At 52.1% G+C, this 11,312-nt stretch overlaps 1 protein-coding gene across 1 annotated transcript in view; it reads left to right on the top strand.

Moving 5' to 3' along the window:
* Nucleotides 1-1,200: 1,200 nt before the first annotated feature.
* The window catches only part of B4GALNT3 (beta-1,4-N-acetyl-galactosaminyl transferase 3), a gene marked incomplete at its 5' end in the record, with an annotated part of 23,465 nt that continues 13,353 nt past the window's right edge, over nucleotides 1,201-11,312 (top strand). The window contains 5 exons of the mRNA XM_010292676.1: nucleotides 1,201-1,304; nucleotides 1,958-2,035; nucleotides 9,302-9,397; nucleotides 9,928-10,018; nucleotides 10,887-10,989. Coding sequence (XP_010290978.1) covers nucleotides 1,201-1,304; nucleotides 1,958-2,035; nucleotides 9,302-9,397; nucleotides 9,928-10,018; nucleotides 10,887-10,989 — 472 coding nt within the window. The remainder of the gene's footprint in view (nucleotides 1,305-1,957; nucleotides 2,036-9,301; nucleotides 9,398-9,927; nucleotides 10,019-10,886; nucleotides 10,990-11,312) is intronic.

Genomic DNA, 11,312 nt, shown 5'->3' with positions numbered 1-11,312 from the left:
CCTGCCACTTCTGGCTGCAGGAGCAGCTCAGAGGGCTCAGACCATTCACCTCCATGCTCAGGGAAACATCCTGCCAGCTTCAAGTCTTTATATACCAAGGCAGCCAACTTCTCTGGGCCTCCTAGAGCTTTGGGGATGATTGCAATTTTTAAGGAAAATTGGCTGAGAGCCTGGCTCTCCTCCCTGGTATGTGGCTATTGAGCTGGTTTGCCACCAGCCTGGGAGAAGCAAGCGCTGGCAGAGGTTTTGGCACTTGTGCTCTTCACAATTAAGCTATCGTGGGGTGCGGGCACACCGCTGAGCTGCTGGCAGGTTGGTTGGGTTGCTGACTCAATGCCAAAATTTTTAGCAGATCTGAAAACCACATAGCGTGAGCCACTGTAACACTGCTGGCAGACATGAGCTCTGCTCACCAACACTGTCTCGTTAGTGATATGGATATGTTAGGGAGAGCTACAAGTTTATACTGCATCTGCTCCTCTTTGTCCCTCCTAAGCCCAGGAGGCCAACAGAGACCTGGTAGAAGGAAACTAAAAATATATCCTGGCTCCTGGATTGAGCAGACTGGTAGGGGAGAGGGTGTCAAATGAAGTTGCTTTTGAACCTGGAAGCTGACTTCGCTTAAATAGTGATACCCTTAACCACATCACTGCTAATATTTTAGGCACTATAGCTGAATGTCCCATCAGGGGCATTCTTTGCAGTCATTTCCTTCAAGAAAAGAAGACTGAAAGCTTTTATTGTGCAAATAGGTGCATATTCAGAGTAATATTCTTTTGATGTTTAAACTTATTAGGAATCTGGTTATTTTATTTTTTTTTCCTTGGGATTGTTAGTTAAAAAAATAATTGGTCGTCTTTAGTTTGATGAATGGGGCTGAGGGATCTACAAAGAGGTTCCCAGTCCTGTGGGATTAATGAAACCTCTTACATGTATTTTAGAACTATGATGAATCTTTAATATAACAAATTAATAAGAAGGAGGGAAGATCTTTTAAGGAAGACAAGGAAGGCAATTTCTCTTTCTCTCTGTGTCAGTCTGCCAACTGAAAGCAATGTAAACAACTCCTGGTATCTGCTGGACCGTTCCAGAGTGTTAGAGGTCTCTCAGCCTCGCAAAGGACCAGTTTATTCTGGTAACCGCTGTGGCTTCTTTTTTTAGCCTGTGCTCTGACAACTCTTTCTGTTTTCCTCTGTGCAGGATACGAAAGCTGGAGGGAGCTGGCTAAGGCTCTGGCGGACACAAATGTCCCAGGTGGGGACCCAAGCCTCCAGTTTTACTATCAGCAGAAGCTGGGACGCAAGGTGAGGAGGCTTAGGATGTCTTCTGAAGGTTTGGAAAGGCAGACCTTCCTTTCTGATGCTGGCCCCAAGAGACAGCTCTCTCTTCATGCAGGAAAAAGATCATGCCACAGGGTAAATCTGAGCTGACTCACAGCAATGTGAATGTACAATGACTCCACTGTAGTCAATTAAGTTATTTTAGATGTACTAAGTCACAGTGGTGGGCTGAAGCTGTCTGGGTACGCGGCACACGAAGGTAGCACTAAGCAAGATGGAAGCAGAAGTGAAAAGGCAGGAGAGAGTTTGTAGCTCCCTAGGGAAGCACATCTCGGTGCTGTTGCCTGAAGAAACCATTGGAAGAACTATGGCTTAGACCTTTGGAAACAAGGATGGGGCGGGGGGGGGAAAGGGATAATGACCTAAGTTTTAGCTCTGTGCTAGCAAACAGTTGTAAAGTGCCAGTATTGTTTCCCCTCGGTAGCTCACCATGGAAATTTGCTGTCAAAAAAACAGAGAGCGTTTTCACCCTACTATGGCCATGATAGCTGCCCTGTCCTTTGGAAAGGGAGCTTGGGAATTTGGTTTTTCCTCACATGTTCTTCAGCTGCCTTGTGTAGGTGCCAGTGCTGGGTAATTTATTAGGCTATTCTGACTTTCCTCTACTTATATTTCAGAACGAAGAGCAGCAAAGAGGTAGGAGGAATAAATCAAGTTATGCAGCTGTGGACAACCCTGTCCCCTGGATGCCAGAGGTGGGTGCCTTTCTCCATCATTTTGCATGAGGGAGTTGTAGCTAGAGACCTGTGCAACAAGACCGAAAGGCAGGGACCTCTGCCTGGAAATTCATTTGCTTCACTAGAAGTCAGTTCCCTATCACCCTCTCCTGGCTTAATGACACTTACAGACCAGAGTAATCATCTGGAAAGACAGGAGTGTCCAGATTCCTGATAATTTGTCGTCTCCCCCAGCCATCAAGGCACCAAGCACCCACCCACAAATCCCTGAGAGCAGGCAGCCCGCTACCTCCCAGAAAGGTGAAGTTTATTCAGGGCTGGGAGTATGTCGGGCCAAGCATTCAACAAGCAAATACACGACTGTGGCACACAGAAGTGTCAGGCTCTGCTCTTGCTCTGGCATTTGCTTCCAACTCCTGTGCGTTGTACGTAGAGGTTTCTCCACTTCAGTGGCACTTCTGATGAACAGAGACCTTCTCTGGTCACCCTTGAAGGCTGGGGAAACATTCTCTTTGTTTCCTTCATGCCTCATTTATTCTTTCCGTTTATTCCTTCCTCCCCTGTCCCCTTATCTTGCCATTCCTCTTCAGATAAGGGAGCAATGCAGCCTGCTGATAATGAGAGGGACACCAGCCAGGGGGCATTTGGCTAATGGAGTCAGCTCACTAAATTCCTCAAGGTGATTAGAGACCTGCACAAATTAGAAGGGCGTCTGTGGCTCCCCTGGGGAGGGAGCAGGCTGCTGTCCCTGTGCTCAGGGCGCGAGATGATCATCGGCCGGCCGAGGGAAATCACCTCCCTCCAGCCATCACATTGAGCAGTCTAGATCCCTGCAGCATGAGCTAAAGCTTTCCTGGAAACAGCCAGCACCAGTCACCCTCCAGTGCCCTGAACCTGACCAGACCATTGGCCTGTTCTGCTGCATTGGCTCTGGTGAGTGCCAGTCCCAGCTGGAGCCTGGGGGCTTCCTCCAGCTGCAGGGCCTTGCAGGCAGGGTGCGGGCAGGGCTGCCTCCCAGATGAGCAGCTTCTGGCGAAGAGCCAGAGGGACATGAGGGCCAGGACTGCTGCTGCGCACAGGGACAGCACGGAGAATTTACTGCTCCCTGCTCCCACAGCACCAGGGCGATGCAGGCTCTGCGTGGCATCCCCCAGCTTTTCTGAGGCTTCGCCCGATGTCTCTGATCCCCTCCCTGGTGATTTCTGAAAAGCGTGTTAGTCTTTAAAACCTGCTGGCTGTGGTGTGCAATGTGCCTCTACTGAGTTAGAAATGCAGCTGGTGGGGTATGCGCTGTGGCTTGGGCAAAGGTACGTGTTTAGCACAGGGCTGATCTGCAAAGCCCTCTGCTTTGCTGGTGGGGCGATTTCACGCCCTTGCGTGCCACGGCGCCGCACAGGGCACCACCAGCCTGCAAACCTGCTGCCCTGCTGTGGTGCTGCCAAGTGGGGACAAGCAGAGAGGTGTACCAGCCAAAGGGAAGGGGTAGGACTCGAGATGTGCTGGGCGGGATGGCCCCACGCCTGGGAAGGTGCTGTGTGCCTCCTGCCTTGTCCTGCACTGCTCCCTGTTGGGGAGGAGAGCTTGGCCAGGTAGGAGGGCTCTTGCCTCAAACTGGCTGCGTTGGGAGTTTGTGGGTGCCCGAGTCCCTGGCCGTGCCCTGCGTCGGGTGGTGTGCGGCAGATGTACCACAAGAAGACTTTGAGTCCCTGGGCATACAGATAGCAGGCTGGGGAGCTGGTTTAGGTGGCCTTGCCCCACTCACACGCCCTGCCATTTTCCCCCATCAGCCCTGCTCTCTAATTCTGCTCCTGTGAAGCACCCACTCCCTTCACCAGTTTTCTCTTTGTCTCTATGAGGCAGTTTCCTGCCCTTGCAGTGGCATTGTCTGTACCCAGAGGGTCAGCAGAGCCACCCCAATGGAAAACAGGGGCCAAATGGTTCACCAGTACCAGCTGCAGAAAATTGTAGATGTGGCACTTTGGGACATGGTTTAGTGGGCATGATGGTGTTGGGTTGATGGTTGGACTTGATGATCTTAAAGGTCTTTTCCAACCTTAATGATTCTGTGATTCTGTGAGAGGGATCCACAGATACAGCCTTGTACAGATACAGGCTTGCCAGCCTCTTAAACACCGGCTGAAACTTCTTGGGCCCTGGGGATTAAGTTTTTCTATAACTCTGCCCAAGTTAATTACCCAGGGTCTATGATCCCACTGAGCCCTCCCCGCAGCACCTCTAAGAACTTAATTGCAGCCTGATTCCTGGGGCGAGGGGTGGCAGGTTGCCTCCCACAGGTCAGGGAGCTGGGCTTTGTTTGAGTAGAGATGTATATTCCTGAGAAACATAAATAATTAAAGGGCTTGCAGGGTGAGCCAGCAGGCAGCATGGCCAAAAAAGGACAGGTTTCAGTTTTCCTCTTTCAGTTTCAGGAGATGAAATCGTCAGCTTAAGTCTTCAGCCTAGGAAATCCTTAGTGAAGCTATACCCTGTGTATGGGAGAGAGCTTCCTGGCTTCCTTGAGGTGCCCGTGCACATGATCGCTACCACCACTGTCCCTTCCAGGCACCAGGGCAAAGTGTCCCAGCTCCCAGTGTCACGCACTGACTCCTCAGGCTGGAGAGATGTGGGGCGTTTTGTTTCGTTAATTCAGAAAGGTGCCGGCTGTCGCCAAGGCGAACCTGCACTGTGGGGCCGTGAGCGTCACCATTTGGCACTGCCGTAGGTGTGGGGAGAGGATTTTTAGAAATGTGCCTGGTTAGCCTGATCCTTCTCATTTACCTCTGCAGAAGTTTCTGTTCAGCTCTGAGAGGAGCAAGGCCCAAGCAGCGCTGGGGGGGCAGTTAAAATGTCCCCCCTTTGCGTCTGCGCAGCCTCAGGACTTCCTTCTCGCTGAAAGGAGGTGTGAGGCATGTCTGGGAGTGCAGCGCATCGCAGGCAGCGCCTGCACAGGTGCACCGGTGCTGCCTGAAACCAGAGCATTGTGCCAGGGCATCCCCTTGCCCCCAACCTGCCCTAAGAAGCATCATCCTTTTCTTAGAGGACTAAAAGACAAAGCTATTCCTGCTTGCTCTGTCCCGGCCTATGTCCCTTCTTTGCCCGCTCAGGCCAGTCAGGTGTCAGGGCTCAGCGGGACAGGGGGGCTTTGTTGCTGACTGGTCTTGATGGATTCCTGCAAGTGCCCGGCGTGGCAGAGCTTGCAGCGAAGCCCAGCTGCTGGCTGCTGAATGTCACCCAGTCAGAGGAGCTGAGCCAGGCGAAAGGAGGGGCCGCGGCCGCTCTGCGGAGACAGAAGCGTCTTATGAACTCGGGAGTTTCCAGTTGGCAGCACAATGTCGCCTTTCTTCCCTGGCTCCAGCCCTCTCCTGTGCCCCGTTTATCATCCCCGGCGCTGCACGTTCCCTGGGCTGCACACAGCTACGCGGCTGATTTGCCTCCGTGATGCCAGAGCCACCTGGGATTAAATCAGGAAAGACCTCTTTTCTCCATCCTGCTTGGGTTACCTACCGGGCAGCAGGTCGCGCCTCCGCTGCTGCAATCCTCCCAGCTTGCCCCGGCCTCTGCTGCTGCCTTTCTCCCCTGGGGCTCCTTGTCCCTTGGGCGGTTTTGATGTGACAGGGTTTGGGCTGGGAAAAAAGGTCTGTGCTCTCTGTGTGCCTGATCCTCTTTTACGGTCTGTTTTCATGGGAGGGGCCGATAATCTAAAATTCCTTGGTAGAAGTAAGCAGAAATACCAAAGCCTCTTAGTATAAACCCAGGGCTGTAGGCGGGTGTTAATTCAGGCAGGAAGGTTGGGTGCTGGGATTGGGAGCCCAGCCGCGCTCCTGAAGCTGCGGAGGCTGCTGCATCAGCACGAATCCATCAGCACCCGTCCCAGCTCTCACCTCCCTGCACTTGTTAAGGTTCAGCTCTCCCTTCCCTCAGGCAGTGCTGTTGCTTTGTGCCCGTGGTGTCGTGCTCAGGAGGGTATCAGCCTGCCCAGACCTCCTTGGGAAGAACAGCTTTTGGGTACGTGCTCCTGGGCGTACGCACGCTGTGCTGACAGTGCCCTTGGTGTCCATTTTGGATCCGAGCTGGGTTCTTGCAATGCTACTCTTTCAGCAGGGTGGAGATAAGCAACTGGGAGGAAGGGTTAGGAAGAGGAGGAAGCCAAGGGGCAGGAGGAGCTCTGTAAATGGGAAGGCGCAGACCATGTAATACCAGCTGCCATTTAAAGCCCAGACTCTTGGCTTCTCTTCCTGGTTCTGGCCAAATCAGCCTATGCAAAATTTCCAAAGCAGATGTTTTTAAGGGCGGAAGCGTAAATTAACTTGTTGCTTAGCAGGTCCTAACTTTCCAGCTCTCTGAAAACCAGGGCCAGGTAGGTCCAACCGGGGAATTCAAACTCAGTAGCCATGTTTTAGAAGGTCCATTGACATTTCTGAGGAGCTGTGTGTGTGAATTAGGAATGCTGGTGCCATTTTAGTGGGATGGTGGTGTTGGGCTGATGGTTGGACTTGATGATCTTAAAAGCCTTTTCCAACCTTAATGATTCTGTGATTCTGTGGTTTACCTATTGCTGCAGTCTGCAGCAAAGTCCCAAGTAGGAGATTTTTACTGCATGTTCCAGAAGGGAACCAAATAGCACATAGAGGAATTTCTCAGCTGCCTGCAATGGGCAGCCATAAGCTGAGTTGGAGGGACAGAGGTGATAGGGTTTCAAAACAGCTGCTGCACTGGTGACTCGTGGGGTCTTAAAATTAAAGCCTAGCTCAGTTTTCACTCCCAGAGCAGCACTTTGGGCAGCCAGCACTTATCTGTCAATAATGTTCATCTTTTCCCTTTCAGAGGAAGCAGAGAGTAAGTTAGGCTGCTGTAGCGCAGGAGAAAATCTGTTGCTTTAGAAAAGACTCTGAAACCACATGCAAGAAATGGTTATTATTTACCAATTAATTATTTCTAATAGCTGTGAGTGCAGGAAAGCGAAGCAATCTCATTAGCTCCTGCCAGAATCTCCTCTCAGGTGGCTGTGTGAAGACTTTGGAGACAGGAGTGTTGGGCTAGAAATCTCAGGCACCATCTCTTACAGCATTGATGGAGCACGAAGTACAGTGGTATGTGCCTTATTTTTTAGGAGGTTGCCCTCTCCCTAATACTGCCAGGCTCTGCAGTACAGTATTGTATTAGAACGGGAGCAGTCCAAGTTTTGGACTTCCCTCATAAAGATCTGGTTTGGCATTTGGGTACCCCATGCCAAAGCCAGCCCAGCTCCATTGCAGTGCCGAGCCTCGGAGCATGCCCTGGGTCTGTCTTTGCCAGGCGGGCACTGCAGCGCCAGCCTCTCCACAGTGTGGGAGTGTTGTGCTACGTTTGTTAGAAATCTGAGCCTGCTATCTGCAGCATGCAAACAATTCCCTAAGAAGAAAAACCAGCAGCACTCGTGGATAGCAGCGGACTGCCTGCCAGGAGACACAGTTTCTGGCAGTGGCTCGCTGTGGGAGCCCAGCCTGTTTGCCTCACTTCATATTCCACGAGAAATATCAATTGTCATTATTTGATTTGGCTGAGAGAAGTACTTTAAGACCCTTGGGTGTGAAACTGTATTTGGCCAAGGGGCATGGGACTGCCTAGCAATTATGTTCCAGTTCAGTGTTTTTCACCCTTGCAGTGATTTATTTGTATCACAAGTCCCTGCAGAGTCCCAGGTTTCTCTTGGCTGCATCCATCGCCCTGAGCCTTCTGTATAGTTCCTCTCTGATTTTGTGCAGCATCACTCTGGAGAATTACATCTGATGGGCAGAATTCAGGCTGAGGGATGAAAAAAGAGCAGATAGTAGTGGGGGATGACATGGGCTTGCAGACATCAGCCAAGCCCTGGCAGTGCGGACACCAGTGAGAGAGGGCTGACGAGAGACCACTCAAGAACAGCAGTGGCTGTGAATGTGTTTTGCCTGGCACACAGAGATGGTTTTCACGTGCATGACTAAAGCCCACAGCTCACAAGGAGCATTACTGCATAAGCTGGTGCCAGGCCAAGTCTGCTCCGCGTCCTTCCTTCAAGCCACAGTTTATTATGAAGCGAAACCCCAACTCACTATCCTGGGAAAAATAACTCCGTGAAGCGGTTTCTGTGCCAGGAGTGCACGGAGGGGTTGGGTCCTCCTCCACCATGCTGCCTCAGCCCTGCTAGAGACTCCACAGCAAAAACTAAGAATTTGCTGCCATCTGTAGACATTTGAGTGCTGTTCAGGCGGTTTCCTCAGCCCTGCTTGCACAGCCCTTATATAGGCAAGACAGCTGCGGCAAAACCTCCCCGGTCCCAGGGCAACCTATTCCTTTCTTCAGCATTTCCCCATCTAAGGTAGCTTCTACAGTCTCCAGCTTATTTATTCTCTGCTGTTGGATGCCAATCCTGCGAGGAGGGTTTCGGCATCCAGCTCCACTGGTTGCAGACAGAGAGCTCCTCCCTTCTGAATGGCTCAGACAAAAAGAAGAGAAAATCTATCCCTTGAGGAGCATATCGCTGGAATCCCACAGTACCCAGCAGGCTTTTGCAAGCAAAGCTGTGCTCCAGGTCTCCGTCGGGCATGAACAGTCTCTCCCGCCAGCTGGCTGGGTAGTGGGGACAGCCGCCCATGCCCACACTGTACCCTCCTTCGCTGTCTGGGAGAGGAGCCCCACTCCCTGCAGCGTTTCTGTGTCTCTGTGGGCATGCGGAGGCGATGCTGCCCACTGACCCACCTGCACTGCTGCTCCCTCAGCCTTCTGAGCCTCCATCTGCCTGTCCTCACCATCCTCCATGAGCCTCACCTTGCAGATGTGCTTTGAGAAGGGGATCTGCCCTAGGGTGTCCCCTTTTCCTTGGATCAGGAAAATAGTCCTGAAATGGTGGGGGAACTCAAAATACCTTCTTGAAGGACAAGACCCTATGCTTTCTTTGCTGGATCATGGGAAGCTGCTGCCACCCTGTAGCATGTCCCACACCATGGCCTCAGAGCACAGCCCTCTGGTTAAACACCTCCTCAATGGAACAAAATGGAGTGAACCCCAGTCGGTTAACTGATCTGTCCTGGGCATTATCGCAGGTCCCTGGTGCCATTTCAGACTGTCACCCAACCCAAACCCTCCGCTGATGAGACACAGGGGTCTGGACCCAAGTCACCCGGAGACCAGCCCCTTGCGGCAGTGGCATCTTCCTTCACTCTCACGAGCTGTCCGGTGCTGGGGCCCATGGTCAAGGTTGGTAGGACAGGGAGGGATGCAGGGGACAGACGTAGCAATTCATAGTGCTCCACTTCTGCTCCCCAGTTCCAGGGCCAGGCCAATCTGCATGTGTTCGAGGACTGGTGTGGCAGCTCCACTGAGCAGCTCAGGAAGAACCTCCACTTCCCCCTCTTCCCTCATGTGAGTAAAACCGAGCTCGTCACCCTCTGCCCCATGCTTCCCAGCTCTGCTTCCCTGGATCACCCCTGCTCCCTGTGCATCCTGTCCCCATCCCTCTCCATCACTTCCTCTGTCCTCCTGCACCAGGGGGAGCAGGAAGCTTTTGCAAGGGTTCAATGGTGTCAGCTCTTCCGTTGTGCGGAGGGGGCTCATTTTACCCATGCTGGCCTGCCAGGCCTCAGACATGGGGTGAAGGAGCCCTGTATTTGGTGCTCTCCCTCCAAGTGGCTAGCAAATGCCATGTCCCGTCCCTACCATCTCACTAGCATCCCCCTTGCAGCTCTCCCCTCTCTGCAGCAGTACTTGCTTGAATTCGTCTCTCATCTTACCTCCTCTTTCCCACTGCCTCCATCACACACTATGCCCCATCCTCCTCCCAGAGTAAACCTCATACTTCCCTCTGCCCACCTGTCCCAGGGTTTTTGCATCCCCCCTTCTTCCTGTCACATCTAATTATTTTTATTATTTATTATTTTCTTCTTCCATTTCAGACGCGAACTACCCTGAAGAAGCTGGCTGTGTCCCCAAAATGGACCAGCTACGGTCTCCGGATATTTGGCTACCTGCATCCTTTCACTGACGGTGAGGCTGCTGTGCTGCTGCTCATATCTCTTCTCACCTGCCCCTCCCTCCCCTTCCTGGTGCTGAACCACGGGTGCCCTCACCCCAGCAAGCCCAACATGAGGTCCCTCACGTGGGCAGCGCAGCTAGCCGTGCATGACTGGCCGTGGCCTTGGCATGGGTGAAACACATCTGCCTCCCCTGGAGGGTGGAAAGAAAAAGCATGGAAGAAAGCAGATGGGAAGTGCTAGATAAAAAACAATGCTGTCATGAACGCACAGCCCCATGGCGTGTACGTGGGCATGAGCAGTCCTTGAGCTTTTCCTCCCTCCCTCACATGCACAGGACTGTACGTGACATCATCTATGTTCCTCCTGCTCCCTGGGTGCGAGAATACTGTCTGACAGCAGCTGACATCTGTCTTGCCCAGCTGCATCCTTCTGCCCAGAGCAGCCTGCTAGCACTCACCCATGTCTCCTTGTCCCCTGGCCCTTGACTGCCACCCCTGTAAACCCAGCCAGAACAGCAAGACTCAAGCACCTCTCTCTCCCTTCGTGCACATTCCTCCATCCAAACACAGCCTCTCACACAAAACTGCTCTGGAAACAAAAGGGGAGGCAGGGAGACTTTGCATGGACTTCTTAGCTTGCCAGGGTGGACGTTAGGTGAAGCCAGTGCAGGAAGGATAGCGAACCAGTTGCATTTGTAATGTTTTGTTTTCAATTGCAGCAGAGTTAGAGAGGTTCAAAGGGGTGGAGGTGTAACATCAAAAGGGAAGGTATTGTCTCACCAGGAAAAAGGGTGAAGACAGCATTTTAGAGGAGCAGAATCCATTCTGTGCACAGGCCCTTACCCCAGAGCCCTACTTACTCCCTTCATCTCTCAACAGGGGAGTTTCAGTTTGCCATTGCTGCGGATGACAATGCTGAGTTCTGGCTGAGTCCAGATGAAAAGACCTCTGGTCTCCAGCTGCTGGCCAGCGTAGGCAAGGTACGGTGCATGCTGCATGGCTTCTTCCATCAAGGCTGTAATGTTTCTGTGGGGATGGAGACCCTCCTGTCTTGCATACTTCCTTGGACTAGCCAAGTTTCTTCTCCTGCCCAACTACAGACACCACCACAGATGCTGGACACGCACAACACGACATATACTTTAAGCCAGTTATGTGTTGTCACTGGTGTTGGAAGCCCCAGGTTCATTATTAAAATTAGTCCACGGGTTGTGGATCTCACAAATTATTAGGAGGAGTAGCTCAGTTTTCCCTCTCCATTGCTCCAGCACAATAACCAGGAAGCAACTCATCTTAATAGAACAT

Source organism: Phaethon lepturus, unplaced genomic scaffold, assembly GCF_000687285.1.
Source record: "Phaethon lepturus isolate BGI_N335 unplaced genomic scaffold, ASM68728v1 scaffold16138, whole genome shotgun sequence".
Lineage (NCBI taxonomy): Eukaryota > Metazoa > Chordata > Aves > Phaethontiformes > Phaethontidae > Phaethon > Phaethon lepturus.
Note: the sequence above shows the minus strand (reverse complement) of the source record. Positions and strands in the feature narration are given on the sequence as shown.